The 14,434-nt window shown below is 39.0% G+C and overlaps 1 protein-coding gene across 2 annotated transcripts in view; it reads right to left on the reverse strand.

Annotated features, from left to right (window-relative positions):
• Positions 1-7,912: 7,912 nt before the first annotated feature.
• RPAP2 (RNA polymerase II associated protein 2) overlaps positions 7,913-14,434 on the reverse strand; it is a 33,661-nt gene continuing 27,139 nt past the window's right edge. For both annotated transcript variants that reach the window (XM_054285623.1, XM_054285622.1), the window contains one exon: positions 7,913-9,173. In XM_054285623.1, the coding sequence (XP_054141598.1) occupies positions 9,035-9,173 (139 nt within the window). In that variant the 3' untranslated portion in view covers positions 7,913-9,034. The remainder of the gene's footprint in view (positions 9,174-14,434) is intronic.

The raw sequence follows: 14,434 nt of genomic DNA on the forward strand, positions 1-14,434 counted from the left end.
AGAAAGGAATGGCCATGCGCTGAGATGGGAAGAACAGGAAGGATTTGGAAGAAGAGGGGACAGAAACAGAGTAGAGATATGAAACAGGGTGGGGTGATTGTCCATAATTCTGGCTTTATACCCAGCTGTGAATTTTTAGTTGAAGTTTTTCAGAAGCAAAAAGTATAGAGTATTATTTATGGAGTATTATCTGTGGAGTTCTGAATTCAGTATTTTTAAGAGCCTGTGACTCTTAGAAATTGTACTTAGATGGTAAGAGCGGATACTCTTCGGCTAACCTGCAGGGAACTTCCTTCCTCCATTTGTAAAGGAAATAAGGATGTGAAGATATGTATCTATGCTCTTGTGCTTCCATTTGCCCCTCCCTCATGCTTCTTAGCACTGGTGACTTTATCAGCTTTGCTTCAGGCATCATCTATCTTGTATTCAGGGTTATCAGATAGAGATGAACTAGGGAAAAAAAAAGAAATCCAACTTTTGACTCAAACCCTTAAGATATAAATGATGTAACCCAGAATCTAGCATTACTCCCATACAGATCAGAACTGGAGGTCAGTGTTTCACCTTCGAATCACCAGATTAGAAAAAAGAGACCTTTGAGTGAAGTCTAGACAACAGCATTACTTATAGTTAGATACTGACAGAGCCTTCAAGGCAGGGAGGTAAGTGTTTGTATCTACACTTTAACTTTTTTTTTTTTTAATGCTCTGACAAATTTTGAACTGTAGGGAGGAGATAGCATGCTGTAAAGTGTGAAGTGTGGCTCGACAGTTCAAGAAAACAGCGAGCAGGTCTTGAGTATTTGAGCGTGAAAATGATCCCTTCATTCTTTGCAGGACAGTATCATAAAACCTTTTAGATCAGTTATGGCATTACTGCCAAGGCAAATTATAGGTATTTGATGCCTTAGCACTACAGCATTGCAGACTTCATCTCGTCCCACATCGTGGGAGAAGGGACGGCTTGCAGAGGCACTGCAGCTGAAAGAGCTGTGGGTCCTGCTACAGCCTGGCCACGGAGAGCCAGACAAACGCTCCAGTGCGCTGTGCCCGGAGCGCCTCTGTCCCGCAGGGCCCGCGGCAGCTGCGGCCCGGCTCTGGGGCAGGAGGGAGCTCTCGGTGTGCTCCAGGCGAAGGGCTCTGGGGCAGGAGGGAGCTCTCGTGTGCTCCAGGCAGCAGGGCCCTGGGGCAGCAGGGAGCTCTCGTGTGCTCCAGGCAGCAGGGCCCTGGGGCAGCAGGGAGCTCTCGTGTGCTCCAGGCAGCAGGGCCCTGGGGCAGCAGGGAGCTCTCGTGTGCTCCAGAGAGCAGGGCTCTCGGGCGCGCTGCACAAACCGCACAAACGCTCCCAGGGCAGTGGCCTCGTTCGCCCCGAGTAACTCAGCCAGCACACCCATGCTGCTTTTCGGCACAAAGGAGACCCAGCTCGTTCCCACAGCAAAGCTCCCTTCAGCTCAGAGAGAGAGAAAACTTAACAAGGAAATAAAAAGTTGTTCACATTAATCTCTTATTTCGGAGAACACTCTCTGCTTATAGAGTAAGTGAGCATAAAAATGGCATTTGCATTCTTAGGAAACAATGCCTGTGCACAGTTTGCAATGTTTTAGATTCATTCTTTGGAAACAATTTGTGTGATTTATTCTGTTTTGCTTCAAGCGTGATTCTGTTTTTCTTCAGGGCTGCTTGGGGTGTGTGGTTTGACACTCAGCTTGTCAGTTTAGCATTGTGAGATTGTGAGTTTTTTGAAGAGGGCACATCTGTGGTTATAGAAGAATAACAAGAAGCATCAGATGTTCAGAGAACAAAAAAAGCAGAGCTTGGGAGGATCTTAGAAATGAATACTTAGCAGAGATGACATATATGTGACCCAGAGCTCTAGAGGGCTAATGTGGTATCAGTAAAATCACTTATTTTTCAAGTTTTCAAATTCTCTTAATTATCTTAATAACGAACAAACACTTTAACTAGATTTCTAGTTGTGAAATTTTTTAAGCCAAGGATCTTAAACAGCAAAAGTATCTATTTTTTTTTTTAATTTACTGAGAACCCGTAGTTGAGAAAAAAAAAGTACTCTTCAGTACTGAAAAAGCTTTTAAGCTTTTAAGACTGCTTGGGAATAATTAAGTTAGATGGACATTTAACCAGCCTTTGTGCAAGAAGGAGTTAAGTTGAACTGCAGAGGATGTAGGCTTATGCAGGTAACAGTGAACTGGATCTAAACCTTGTTCGAAAATCAACAGCCAAACTGTTTTCAACAGTGTCTGCCTTTCTTAAAGTGCAATTATTATTCTAGCTTAACCACCCACATTGTTATCAAAGGACCATAGTATTTTAAAAGTTCTTTTAAAATATTTTTTAATATTTCTCTCCCATACTGATGTGAATTCTCCTTCTCTTTTCTGACTATGCAGGTAAAAATACTACACCAATACAACTTTACTTGCACTTTCTCAGCAAAGTGTTTTTAGTGGATCACATGCTTTGTGACCATGTCTGCAATCTGAAACTTTTGAACAAGAAGTGCAAAAGTTCGTAATTATCTTCATGAATTCTGTGCTAAAGTGATGTTCACCATTTAACTGCTGAAGTAATGTACCTACACTCTGAAATACAGCCAGCCTTGCTAAATCAGTACTAGCCACAGATTTGCAACCATTTATTCTATTTATTAAATTACCAAATCAGAAGTGTCTGCAAAAGCTTTTCCCCTTACTCAGGATAGCACTTGCAGTACTGAGGTGTTTACGGAAAATCCTGCTTAGTGGCAAATCCTGATTAGGAAACTTTATCATTTTTCTGCATACAAGGTGAGATAGGCATGCCTAACATATGGTTGCTATAAAATACCTTAGATGAGTCAGATCTTAGCTGACAGCTGTAAGCAGGATTGCTGTGGCTTCTTAGATAATACTACCAATTATGGTCCTTTTTGTTATTTAACTACTGTACTGGTAAATTATATTCACCTGATTTGTAGACACTCCTGTTTGAGTAGAACAGAAAGGCAAGATTTATGATGTAAATCCTGATCTAATGTTTGCAGCTTATTAAAGCTGTATCCAAAGTCCTTCAAGCTCTCTGTAGTGATGACTAATTCTAACCTAATTGTAGGACTCCTCAGGAAGCTGCTGCTGCCCCACTAAGTGTTGAATTCAGCTACATACACCATGAAATTTAAGAAGGTAAAAAGTCCAGAAATGGAACTGATTTGATGATGCAGGATGTACCAGTAGCCCCAGTGGCTTTGTGCTCTGATCCTTGCATGCAGCTCCCACAGGTAATCACAGTGTGCAAAAATGTACTGCAGAATTTGCCTTTAAAGTACAGGCTACTGCAGTGTCCTGAGCACTGACTTCCCAGCAGGGACTTTGCCTTAGAACCTGTGCTTCTGCTCCAGCCTGTTGTTGGAGAGGGGCTGTTGGAGCTCTTGTCTTCAGGATAGCCAACAAACAGGGGGACAGCTGCAGTGTACAGGGGCACACTTACTGCACTGTTGTGATTGATTAGCCTTACCAAGTCTAGGAGTTTAATCTACACATTCAATCCTCATAGCAAAGTTTATCTATTTTCTTCAGAACTCCAGCTTGCACTTTGCTCTACTCTACAGCTACAAGCAATTCAGGGGGAATGACTTTATCACACATATCCATCCATTGCTCAGAGGCTCACCTGCTTTCCCTGGCTTTTTGAAACCAGAGAGCCTAAATGAGGAATGCTAAATGAGAGCCACCTGAAGATATGTGTTTCCCACACACATCCCCCCACCTCCCCAAATCCTCTGTAGCACCACAAATGCCACAGCTCACGTTCTACAGCACCTTCTGTCCAAAGAAGTGCTTTCAAGATGAAGAGTCACAAAAAGAAAGTTGGCAAGAGGAAAAGTCTGCACCAATATTACTTTCCGCCTTTGCTAATGGAAGGCACACCCACTTCCTTTGACTCTAATCAGAGGAGGGCTGGCTGTCAGGTGGTAGAGATACACAGTTGAGAAACAAGAGGTCTTTATAGTTAGGTGCCTAGCCCTACCTTGTATACCATCTGCTTCCAATGGAAACTTAAGACTTGCCAAAAGGAGAGGCTGAGTCTGCGTTTTCAATATTTAATGCTCACTGGAAATGACAGTTCAGCATTACCTGCTGTCCCAGTGAGATCAAGCTAAACCTCACCCACAGTACTGTGTGTTCACATGCAATTGCAGAAATAAACAGTAAGTATGGAAAACTTAGAGGCAAACTCTTGAACTAGAGTGTGACCCTATTTCAACATAGGGGCATTGTTTTGATTTCCCTAAAGACTGCCACTCACTTGAATTCTTTTGGTGTTAACTCTTATAGGTTAAGAAAAAATTGTGTGAAGTAGTAGCCATCAAAATAAGCGAATAATAGGATCAGATTGCTTAGAAACTCTCCACTGTGCAGGGCCAGGGCCCCCTTCAGTTTTGTGCACACTCTACTACAAATTACTCCAGGGAGAGCCAGTCTACTGTGTCAGCATTCTCAGCTGACTTTTCTGCTTTCTTTCCCCCATGAGGGAACAGGAGCTGAGGCATTACCACCATCCTTTTCATAAATGCACTAAGGTAAGATTTGAAGACCCTAAATTTAAGAGCATCAGTTCTCTCTGAAGCAGATGAAGATGGGAAGGTACCTAAGTTTGGATGCCTAAATTTAGATGGTATGAGTATTGCTTTCCCCTTCTCTCTTCCTTTTTCTTCTCTCTGATGTGCTAGTCCTTTTTTCTCAGCAGTTAAAAGAGACATGTCCAGCTGAGCTGCTCATCCCCTCCTGCACTTTGTAGAGTCCAGGTTCTCTCAAACTAGGGGGAGAAGGGTAGGACATGGAACATCAAGATTCACCAAACCGTCATTTTCCCCCTAAAACCACAACAGATGTCTCACTTTTAAGCTACTCACTGAGACTGAAGAGTGAAAATACAGGTGACTCTTGTTTGTGTTGTGTGGACAAGGCCTGTGAGGCCCCAGACACATCTCATGCATGTACCAGCACCTTGTTGCTCCCTGCACCTCCCTTTGAAAGACAGGGTGGATCTAAATTTCCAGCCCTGGGTTTGGACAGCAGCAGAGCCCTGTCAGTTATGCTGAGGAACTTTTTTGTTTTGATAGTTTTCAATTAAATAAATCAGGCTCTCTTCTGCTTGTTTTAATGTAGGATTTTGCATTACCATGTCTAGCTTGATTTGCAAACTTCACACAGATTCAAGGTAATCTCTTCAAAAACCTGAACGTGTATGGGTTACATGATGACTTTTCTACTTTTCTGAAATGGTGAACATCAAATGAACCACTCTGACTCCTCTTTTTCTCTCCAAAATGCAAGAAAAGTCACTAAGCATGGTTAATGGGAAAAAATAATCAGATGGCAGCAGTGAAGGTCTCTGTGCTAGGAGATTCAGTACTACAGAGTGCATTGCTTACACTGAGAGCATTTACCAGACTGTGAACTGAACTGTGGTGTGAGAATAGACACAAAAGTCTTCCCATCAGCCTCTTTGGCCAGCATAAAGTCTGCTTCGAATAATGTTGAGAAAATGTGACTCTGTGTAAGTGCTTGTTCTATTCCTGAGATTATTTCATTACAGCTATGGAAAATTTGGTAAGAAATCCATTCTGTGACATGCAGGTATGTGTCACACATTCCTCCTTTGAGGCAGAACAGCTGCAACAGCATGAAGCAAACTTTGCTTCAAGCTTTAAACTAAGCTGTTCTTCTGTTCTTTACTAAATCAATTATATATGCCAGAGGAAAAAAAGTCACAATTTAAGTCTGGTTTCCTTCCCACCCCTTTGCTATTAAAAGAAACACATCCTACTCCAATGCTGACCATGGACCAGACAGTGCTAGATGCTTTACATGGTTATGGCAGTGGACTTCTGAGACTTTATGCTCCTTGTCATCTAAGGTGCTAATGGCTTTGCCAAGTTATGCCCCTTTGACAGAGCTGTTCAGAAATAGAGGCTTCTATCCCATTTCCCCTGAACCCCAGATCCATGATGTCTCTCCTCACCTGCACCTGCAGCTCAGAAGTCAGTCACTGCAATTTAGTGTATCTGAGATAAGGCTGAAACCACCACTGACCCAAATGTCAACTGCTCTCATCTGTTTAACTTACACAGAAGGAAAAACAGTAAGCACAGAAACAAGGCCACAAGGAAACAATCTGTCTGCCAACATAAGCAAAAAGAGAAGGGGCAGAACAACACCAAAAACCAGCTGCATTATCTTCGGTATTATCTTCTGAAGGACAGATAGTTGTGACAGAAATTTGCTTTAAGATAAAAAATGATATCTAGATTTGACCATTTCTAAGCAGTTAGGCTGTTACAAAGCATGCTCATAAGAAAACTACATAAATGAACTGAATTTTTGGTATTTGAGTTGTGATTTTTATACACCAGTTAAGGCTGACAGTTTTGAAAGATCTTTTTGGGATGAGTCTATAGCCTCTCTCCTATTCAAAAGTATTGGGTACATATGTATACTTTCTGCATTTATTTACATGTGTGTTATGTCTAACAGAGATGAAATCATTACAAGGAAGTGAAGAATATCCCTTCAGGGTGTTCCTAGCATACTACAGAATGTTCTTCTGGACTCATGCTATTTTGTTTTTGAAGGGCAAGGAAAAGACTGAGGGAGCTTACTACACAGCAGTGAAAGAAGAGATGCAAAACTCCTGAAAGCTGACTTTTTTGAGCTGCTGAGGCAGACAGTAAAAGCAGTTATAGTGAACCCTGATAGAGAGCCTGCAACCTATTCATTCTTATTACAACATTATACGTTTCCTACACAGTAAGGGCTGAAGACCAAGCCTAAAAATAACTACAAAAATATCACACCACTAAACTGACAGGAAGCGTAAAAACTTTCCAAATGAGAGCCATCAAACCTGATAAAACACAGTCACATTCCTGGTATGATGTACACTTGCAATGCCTTCTAAGTGTATTCTGTATGGCAGAACTGTTACGAGGTATGGAACAGAATAATGGCTTGCTCAGAATCTACTAGCTAAAACTAGAAATTCAGTCAACTTCCAAAATCAGAAGTGAACAGATATAAATTCAAGGTTTAAGTTCTGCTCAGAGTATCATACCTATTACTCAGTCTTCTATAGAAGTTTATCTTTTGGTGAGGTCTTGACCCTTCTCTCCATATGTATCAAGTAAACTTTTCCATCATGGTACAAAACCAATGTACCATCTATCCAGTAATTCTTATAAATTTTGAATCAGACACTCTGATTGTAATGGGTATTTTCCTCCCTACTACATAAAAAAATGCATAGCTGTAACTCTGCATTCAGCGTTATCCTAATTCCAAATTGTTGCTTTTACAACTTACACTGAAAGTAACTTCCCATTACAATGTAAATTTGGAAAAGTCTTTGCCTAAATAAAGTCTACTGCTCAGTGAAGCTTCCATGGCAAAGCTGCATGAGTTTCTGTGTGTTGGGGGAATCTACACATATTTACTCTGATTATCATGAAGGAACTACACAGCAGCGAACTACTTAAGTCTAGAGTTCCTTTCTGGTGTCCAATTACAGAAGCAAACCAAAGGAATAAACTTTGGTTTTTTCAATGGAGTGAATGTGTAGCAGCCCTGGTAAGGCTTGTGTCAGCCTTACCTAGAGCTGCCATTTGCTGCAGACTAAGCACTGTCAGTTACAACTTTCTTCTCAAGTCTCTCAAAATACAGACTCCTATGAACTGAGAACTATGCAATAAAACATGGAATCATTAAGAATATTAGTGGACTAGTTTTAAAGTGCCATTTATAATCACTTAGTGACAGAAGCTATTCTAAACATACTCAGCCTAAATAACTCTCTGAAATGAAATGACTAGTGAAAGCAAAGCATTTTTAGTTATTAAAATATATTTAGGAAGTCCAAATTAGTAACAACTAGAGTCTGTTTAAAAAGAACTTTTACACAAGTTCAAAGACCACCCCTTTTCTTAGAAGTAGCAAGACAAACAGGCTATGGATCAGACATGTTTGTGTACTGTAGTCATCATTCCTAATGGTTCCTGCTCCATGCACGAGGGCAACTGGAAAAATGTCAGCAGCACTGCTCTTACCATCGGAGGCTCACATGCTTCCCCCCTCTTTCCCTGATGCCTGTAGACAAACTTTGACTAAAAGTTCCCAAACCAAGAAAGACCAAACCAATCCAAATTCCTTTCTACTGCTTTTAAGCACTTTTCAGATGATCCATATTTTAACTTGTCTTCATACTTTGAACAACTGTGGTTAGTCAGCTTCTTCGCAAGACTGCAAAATTCTTACCCATAGGAAGGAAATGAAAAAGCAGAAATGCAAGTACTACAATTCATACTAAATTTCATTTTTCATTTTAAAAAGTTCAAACAACTGAAGGTGTTCTTTTGTTCTCTGTGCAACTATTTCAGGTAGTAGGAGATGCTACGGTGATCATGTTATTCAGTGGGGAACAAAGGAGTGAGATCAGTAATGATATCATAATCTATATTCATTAAATCAGTTCAGTATGATCAACATAAGGTATTTGCTCTTAAATTTTTTGGCCTACCTGGAATGGAAAATGTAATCTCAACATCATGCAAAAAATACGCAGCTCTTAATTTCATATCACAAAATGGAACATAACAATTCCATTGTAATAATTAAAAAAACCTGCTGAGTCTTAGCCATTGTAGCCACACAGAATTTTTTTTTTTTAATAAACTGTGGTAGTAAAAATTCCTCAAAATTGCAGTAAACCAACCATACATTATCAAAAGATAAGTGTGACAAGTAAGCAGCTGGCATTTACTGGAAATTATTTACATTTTATTGTAAGTGACAAAATGATGACACTCATTTCCATACCAAACATATTTCTTTACTTTAAAATGTGCTTCACACATTTTCTGCTCCAGCTGATACAATCTGTAGTTACTGTACATACTTACAAAATGCTGAACATTAAACCTGTGGTTAACCAGCTTGGTTTTAAGACACACAAAGTAGCTTGAAGTTGACTGACCATTCAAGTTGTCAGTCCATTCTAAATATTCTTGTTAAACTTTCCAGATCTTCATTTTTGAAATGCAGTTCTTCCAGTAATGTGGTCAGGAACTGTGTGTGCATTGGGCTTGTCTGAGTATTCTTGAAAAGTGGAGTTGTTTGTGACAATCTGGAAAAAACCCAAACATATTTCACACAGTAAAGCAACTTTTGAGTGGCAGATGTTAGAAAGCAAAGCTTGTGAGTTCAAACTGTATTGAAGAAAAGCAGTTTATAATGTCACATTTGATTAATTACACTATATAATAGACTGTATGTATGATATACAATATGAGCTGTACCAAAATATGATTTATTAGTATGTAGTAAATAAAAAATCTAATTGGAAAAAATGAGAGTAGTTTGTATGCCTCTAATTAATTGTACATAGAGGTTATATAATGTACACAGATGTCAGAATAAACAAAGTGCAGAATGTACAATTAGACATATAAAAGGAAGTATGCCAGTCATAATTTCTTTACCCAAAAGCTCATAAACAGTCACACAGTGAAAGTCACATACTTCTTCATATGACTAAAATACAAAAGGGATATAAAATTCCTCAGTTTGGAAGGAGCTACCACTATGCAGATCACCTACATATATAATATCTATATGCAGATGAGCTGAAATACTGAACTGTTTGTTCCTATTTACCCTTTAATTTATCTGAATATATTTTTATCCTGAAGTCCTCCCTTTTTCTTCTAATTCTATTGCCAAATATTGCAAAGGTAGTAATAGCTGAATCTACTTCCTAAGCCCAAATATTAAAATCTTGAATGAACAAAATCAAGTATTAAAGCTTATGCTGAATGTTAAGAAACTGTAACACCAAAGATTACTGACAAGATCACTTAACAAGAACTCCTATCCCAGCAACAGTTACTTTGTCTCAAATGCTGTAAATAAACAGTGCCATTGACACCATACACAAAAGAGTTATTTTAGAACACATTTGTGCAACTTTTAATAAGAAATTCAAGACAGTCTGCAGCTTCCTGAAAACTTCCCAGGAAGTCTTCAAGTGAGTATCAACTGAGATCAATCTCCCTGCAGTCACTGGTATTAAGACCACCTCCACTTAAAAAAAGTGCATATGAGAGAAGATTCTTTTAAATTAAGCAAAAAGAGTGATAAAACACAAAGAAAGGACCTTACAAGACATAGTAAATAAGAAACCCTTAATAAAAAAATAAATTTACCAAAAAAATGAATGAAAAAATATTTAACTTCTAATGTGTTAAAATTACTTCCCATTTCTTTGTGGATTGCATTTCAGTGTGTACATTAGCTGAACAGTTCAGCTCTCAAACTCTGACACTTGGTGAGGATTTTCAGAGATGCTGAAAGTCAGGGCAAGGTGCGGAAAGAAAAGACTTCTGCATGAACTCTGTGTAAATATATAAAAGAGAAGTATTCAGAGCGGAGTTTGCGATTTTGGCCTGAGGCCGCTGGGTTTGCAATGGGACTGAGCTGTTTCTGTCCTGGGGAGGCGCTGGGGTAGCTGCCCGGGCCGGTGAATCGGAGCGGCCCTGGCAGGGCAGGCCGGCAGGAGGCCGCGTTTGCACGGGGACGCTGCGGTATCAGCGGGGACACAGCAGCGCTGATAGAGGATCACAGGGACCGCTGCCGAGTTAGGCTGGAGGAATTAGGCGGAATTAGGAGGATTTAGGCGGGAGGAAGACAGGACATGCATTTCTGCTTGTCTTCAAGTCACCCTTCTCAGAATGATGCAGGTTGTATATGAAAAACACTGGTGGCAGAAACAGTCATGACTTCCTGAGTGCTGGTTCGAGGCAGCTGTAGCCCTGTAAACTACTCTCCTGGCCATGATGAAGATTTACATGCATTTTTTACTTGAATTTTCTTAGTCCTGCCATGGGCTTAAGAGGATATTAACAAGGACATTATTTTTCAAAAACAGCAGAAAGTTTGTGCAGTTTTAAGGATTACTCTAAACCCAAAAGGTTTATTACCATGAAGCTCATATGCTTTTTTTTTTTTTTTGGAACTGCATTTGGTGATAGTACATAGTTTCATGAATTACAAGCATGTTTTAAATGTCAGACCCTGTTTGAAAAAGGTATTGCTATTTTCAGAGAAGTTGCCAGGTATTAAATATTGAGAAATGGAAGTTAAAAAAAGTTTTAGACATGGATCAAATTTTTTTTCTTATCTAAACTTTGTTTTAAAATTAATTAAGCTACTGGTTATCTGATAAGCAAGAGACTAAATCAACAAGCCACTTCAGAGAGGCACATACAAGTTTGTAGCAATTAGTTAAAAGTTGCATCTTGATGGGGCAACGTTAAATATTTATAAATCTATGTACAAACACTTTTCTCTTGGAAAACTGTGCCCTTTTGACCTTTAAATGATGCTTTAACTTGTCGTTTGAAAACCAGTTACCATCTAGTACTTTGCTAGTTTCAGGTGGCTGCTGCAGCAGAAGCAGAAGCTTTTGTCTGGGAAAGGAGCAAGCAGAAGTTGCTGGTTTGCATGGAGTGGTAAGTTACATGCTTTAAGTAACACTGCTCCAATGTATATTTGAGGTACTGCCCAAGAGAGTATTGAGGGACTGCTTAACTGAATTAAATCTTAATTGTATGCAAATAAGCCAGAACAGCATTTGGGATCAGTATCTTCAAGTCACAGAAAATTACAACGATCTTATCTCTCAAGAAACTCTGATGACTAATTCAATTTAATGACACACAGGATTTCAGTTCAAAGACTGTAGAATTCCCTTGAAAGTCTGCAGCATCTTCTACAGATGTAGAATATAAACAGGAAATAGGATACTTGGGACCACAATAATAAGAACTGGCTAGTGGACCAGTGGAAAGAAAATACAAATTTTGCTTTTCTGTTGCCCTTTTCACATGTTGCAGCATTAATCTGGAACAAACTTTTATGAATGAAGTCAAATAAAAATAAGAAAAGCTAAAGGATTAATTGATTTTAAAATAACTAACTACAGAAGTACACAATGTAAATGTTACAGTCCAAAATTACCATTTACAAATTACCAATTACACCCATTCTTCAAAGGCTTGCTTTCAGCAAGAGCTACTAAAAGGAAATGTTCATGCTCATACCATGGAAAAGTAGCATATCAGACTTGATGAGAGTGTCGTTTCCTGCACACCCACTTACACCATATGGTAAACAGGCATTTGTAACGTTTAAAAAGTGTTAAAAATGTCAAACTCTATCTGATTGATAAAATTTGTATTTGCTGGCTATTCCACATATGTTACATGTACAAGAAAAAAACCCCACTAAGGTGAAATTCATGTGAAGAATAATCAATTATTATCAAGCAATTAAAGGACATCTGGCTACCACAAAATGTTTACATAGTTTCAGTGCTTCAGCTTAAGACCCAAGCTTTCTATGAATCAGGTGCCTTACAGAGACATTTGGCAAGTATAACCAGGAGTCAAACCTCAATTATTTTTAGGAATAAGTTTCATTAATTAATACAGTAGCATGTGCATCTTGGTCTTAGATCTATGCGTACCTTAACGAAGACAGCTGAATACATCCAGAAAACAGAAAACTTTTATGTAATTTAAAGCATTAATTGGCATTTCCTATCCAGGGGTATGAATATTCTTCCTAAAAACCCAAACCAATTGTCCAGTACCATCCTTCCCCCTGCTACTGGATCTCAGGGAAAGCTTTCTCGACTTTCTGTTTAAGATGAATTTTGTGATTCCCTTTGAAAACGTTAAAAATTTTCAAAGCCCCCACTGTGTTACCAGTCAGTTACAGCTCTTTGAAACAGACACCTGAAAACAGGGATAAAAACACAACCACATAAGAGTCAGGTTCCTTTCTGCTCCTCAAAATTGTTCACTTGAAATTATACATAAATTGTTGAGACTTTGAGTGCACATAAATTGCTCCAATATCATGGAAAGCACTTATGTACTCATGAAGAAAAGCCATATGTTAATTCTCAGAAGACAAACAATAAGCTCCTCCTAGAAAAGTGTAAGCATTGCCAGCCTTCCTAATTTTTTTCCAGTGTTAGAAGTTTGAAAAAGTAAAAGCCACTGGTTGTGGCAGAAGTTATGGATCCAAACACAATTTTTAAAGTTCTTTATGTTGTTTGACCTGCTTGGAATTTGAATAGGAACAGAAGTATAAAGAGAATGATGGAACAGGCAAGCACTACTCTCTTTCCAGAGTAAGCTTGGAAAATAAGTTGACTTTTTGCCAGTTACAGGTATTGAAGCACTATGAATAAGACTCTTAACATAACCACCACAACATAAGGGTTGGGTTTTTTTATTCTCTGTTTCTTTCTACCTTTTGTTTTTAGTAGCTTAATTTTTTAAGATCATCATAACCAGGATCATTGATAACTAGTTTTCTGTCAGAATGATGGAGTTGAACTAATGAATAACCACAAAAGTTTCCTTAACACTTGTTTCAGAACACAGAAATAAAGCAAGAGCTGGCAGCACTACAGGCAGCATTTTCCCCCTTTCCCCAAAAAAACCACAGACACAGACACAGCATGTGTGCTACACGGGTGCCAGCAAATCTCTGACCAGTAGACTCTTGCTCCAGCTATAGCCATGCAGATAACCATGCCATTCTAATGGGTTTCACTGCATCAACACACAAGTGCTGGGTGTTTTGGTTTTTTTTTTTAACACTCCAAATATATTTGCACTACTCTTAAGTTACAGATCAGATGGGTGTAGCAATGCAATAAAATGTTACTAATGAGAAATGCCTTTCTTTTAATATAGCAGTTTTATAGAACACACGTTTAGATTCCATTTTAGTTATGTTCCTTTTAAGGAAGACTCCAACACAATTGATTAAACAAAAGGAATTGTTTTGTTTAAGACAACAGGCTAGACTGACTCAATCCAACAAGTGTTACACATCAGCAATAAAACTCAGTGAATTGATGTGCATTGCAGCCCACTGACCATCTGCCTGTACATGCAGCTGTAGTGCTGCATGTATCAATCACTTACACCAGTGCTTCAGCTGATGGGGTAAACTCCAATGCTTGCTGCATTTATCCATTTCATGAATCCCTACCCAAAGGCACTCAGACATCTGGGCAGAGTAAATTGAAACTATCATTGTAATTTTGCATGTTCTTCACAATACATTGGCTGCTTGCTTAATTTCAGGTAGAATCTCTCACTTTCAGTATCTCACTACATACAGTACACTTCTCCAGGGACTGCAATTTGTTAGTAAAGTATCTTAAATCCCAAAGCCTGGTGCATCCATCAGGCCAAAGTTAGTATTGGACAGAAAGCTGAAGCACTACATGAGTCTAGCTGTAAGATAAAGACAGGGACTTTAAAAAAATTATTAACTTTGGTGTAATTAAGTGGTTACACTTAATTA

Source organism: Melozone crissalis, unplaced genomic scaffold, assembly GCF_028551555.1.
Source record: "Melozone crissalis strain CALT ecotype California unplaced genomic scaffold, PUWL_Pcris_2 ptg000045l_1, whole genome shotgun sequence".
Classification (NCBI taxonomy): Eukaryota; Metazoa; Chordata; class Aves; order Passeriformes; family Passerellidae; genus Melozone; species Melozone crissalis.